The 2,781-nt window shown below is 41.1% G+C and overlaps 2 protein-coding genes across 2 annotated transcripts in view; one reads left to right on the top strand and one right to left on the bottom strand.

Annotated features, from left to right (window-relative positions):
* The window catches only part of klf1 (Kruppel-like factor 1 (erythroid)), a 26,801-nt gene that overhangs the window by 11,172 nt on the left and 12,848 nt on the right, over positions 1-2,781 (top strand). The gene's annotated exons all lie outside the window — the stretch shown is intronic.
* LOC117951462 (meprin A subunit beta-like) overlaps positions 1-2,781 on the bottom strand; it is a 4,980-nt gene that overhangs the window by 1,141 nt on the left and 1,058 nt on the right. The window contains exons 5-7 of the mRNA XM_034883169.1: positions 1,991-2,169; positions 1,112-1,330; positions 3-29 (exon numbers count right to left, since the gene is read on the bottom strand). Coding sequence (XP_034739060.1) covers positions 3-29; positions 1,112-1,330; positions 1,991-2,169 — 425 coding nt within the window. The remainder of the gene's footprint in view (positions 1-2; positions 30-1,111; positions 1,331-1,990; positions 2,170-2,781) is intronic.

Consider the following 2,781-nt stretch of genomic DNA (forward strand, 5'->3'; position numbering starts at 1 on the left):
ACAGCTGTCCACAAAGCTGGAAGACTTGGCTGTAGAGAGGAAGCAGTCACAATTTCATCAAGATACTTTGGTCCTTACAGCATTGGCCTGGGGTTCGACACCAACCCGCAGCGGCCTTTTGTAGTAGTCAGCTGTATGAATCATTTTTAAATAGAGCACAAAACTACTTTTTTAACCTTTATTTATCCAGGTAAGTCAATTGAGAACAAATTCTCATTTGCAATGAAGACCTGTCACATTCACAGTTACACATTCATACCTGGAAGTTGCCCAGTACAACCACAGTCTGACCTGCAGGCCACTGAGCAGCTCCACAGGAGAAGTTGGGGTTATGGACCTTGCTCAAGGGCACCACATGGTGGTAATGAGGGAGGAAGCAGCCCTGCTCTTTCACTTTTCCCCACCCAGTATTTATCCTGTCAGTCTAGGGATTGAAGTTTAATGCTATTTTTAACCTGCTTTCTTTTACCTCCCATAAAAGGAGTGATAAATGTGTCGATATGCCACAGTGCTCTTACTGTCAGCCTGATAACTATGGGCTGATAAGATGATAAGATGATAGAGAGCAAAAGTGCCACCACACAAATACACCATGATTTTGGACCTGGACCAAGAAAAAAAAAACAGAACAGGAAAGAACTGGCTGTATACTGATCTGTGGTCTGAAAAACATCTGTATGCATGAGATAAATAAATGAGCATTTTTGGCATCTCGAGAGTTATTTATTGGCTGATATACCTGTATTCTAGGTTATTTCCCAAGAATATCAATATGTCTTAGCATCATCCTATGAAAGATAAACTCTGACCTTACTCGACTCTGCTAGGTACGGAAGAGGATTAGAACCAATGTAAAAACATTTTAAAGTCTGAGTTTAAAGTCTGAATTCTATGAGGATTTATAATTAGAATTCAGACTTCAATCTCACACTTCTGATTTTAAAAATACCTTTTTCACATGTGGCCCTAATCCTCTCCTGTAGATAGGTTATTATACAATCATTCTTATTTTATGAGGTGATTTAGTTTATTGATTGTTCCAACACTCAAAGTGCAGGTTTTATGTCTCATTTATTGGACAAAATGACAGGTTGAGAATGAGATGACTCACTGCAGTTGTAGAGACGGTTGAGCTTGGTCAGATCACTAGCACTGAAGCCCATCCTCTGACCAATCACATCCATGAAGTGGGGGATCTTGGTGACGATGGTGGGCTCAGAGCCAGTGCTAAAGGATGTCTTTGTGTAGTGCATTACAGAGCCGTAGTCATAGGCTACACCTAAAGCACTGGACACTGCGTCGTCGTATTTTATGAAGTTGTGCTCTTCACCTGAGGAAGGCATTAAAACAATATCAGGAACAATTTGTATTGAAAATGTATTCAGATAGCAGGCATGAGGAGAAAATCGCAGGACATAATACTTTCTGTACAGTTTGTCATTTATTGTATGAAGTTACTACATACCCTAATTTAACAAGACCAGGTAAAAACCTAATGTATAGCTGGACTGTATGATTAATGTGCTTATTGCGGCCATATTGTTACAGGGATAGTCAGTCATGTTCACCTGTATTTGCTTTAAAGTGTACTATTAGGCTACTCATCTAAAGTGTCATTGTGTAATTAATGTTTCTTTGTTAAACAGACCAGACTTGCATAGGCTGCAAACCATTCAAATAATGAACATGTTCACAGCCTCAAATGTTGGTCTTGAAAAGCAGCATGGACAAACTTTACTTAAAGGTCCCATGGCATGAAAATGTCACTTCATGAGGTTTTTTAACATTAATATGCGTTCCCCCGGCCTGCCTATGGTCCCCCAGTGGCTAGAAAGGCGAGAGGTGTAAACCTAGCCCTGGGTATCCTGCTCTGCCTTTGAGAAGATGAAAGCTCAGATGGTCAATCTGGAAACTTGCTCCTTATGAAGTCATAAGGAGGAAGCTTGGTGGTTCAGGCAAAAAGAAGTGTGGTAATTCGAGGTGTTGTTACCTGGTTCAATGCGATCCCACATGATGTTGACATAATCATCACGGTCAGCTCTGGACTGCTCATGCCAGAAGCCCAGAGCATGCAGGAACTCGTGCTCAACGGTTCCAAGACGATCACAGTTTTTACCAATGGACAACCGCTGCTTCCCCACACGCTGGTTGCCTACAGAGGAGAAGCATCTACGGAGAGGGAAAGCAAGTCCCCTTGACTAAATGGTCTTTCAAGCAGTGGAGAGAAGGTCGTCATTTAGAGGATGACAAATACACCTGTAGATAGCCTTAGCTGGCGTTAGCTCACAACCAGCCCCAGTAACACTTTCATTAGGTTTTAATAAACTTCTCTGTAAGCAGTAATACTAATTTGTTTTGCCACTTGGGGACAGCAGACTGTATAGAGCTGGTAACAAACAGTGCCTATTTATGCATCTAGCAAACAAAGAACAACATTAGCATAATTTGGAATCATGTTTTTGGTCAACAGACAACTGTGTAAAATATTGACTCTCCTTTTAGCTCTAATTTAGTCATCAGCTACTCAGAAAATTATTTGTCTGCCACATCTGCCACTATGTTCACCTGCTGGTGATTAACAGTCTGCCGCTTTGTGTGGACAGCTACTGTATAGTCAGTTTATCAAAGGTTTTTTACTGAAAACAGCTAAAGTTAAGTGCCATAAAACCAAAACAATGAGCTAAAAGATGCCAAAAGGTTCTGTGGAGCTAAGGGGAACTGCAGAGTCTGATGATAAGTCTCTGTGGGTTTGCCCCTACAAGACATTTCACCCATTGTGTA

This window comes from Etheostoma cragini, chromosome 2 (genome assembly GCF_013103735.1).
Source record: "Etheostoma cragini isolate CJK2018 chromosome 2, CSU_Ecrag_1.0, whole genome shotgun sequence".
In the NCBI taxonomy this organism is placed as follows: domain Eukaryota; kingdom Metazoa; phylum Chordata; class Actinopteri; order Perciformes; family Percidae; genus Etheostoma; species Etheostoma cragini.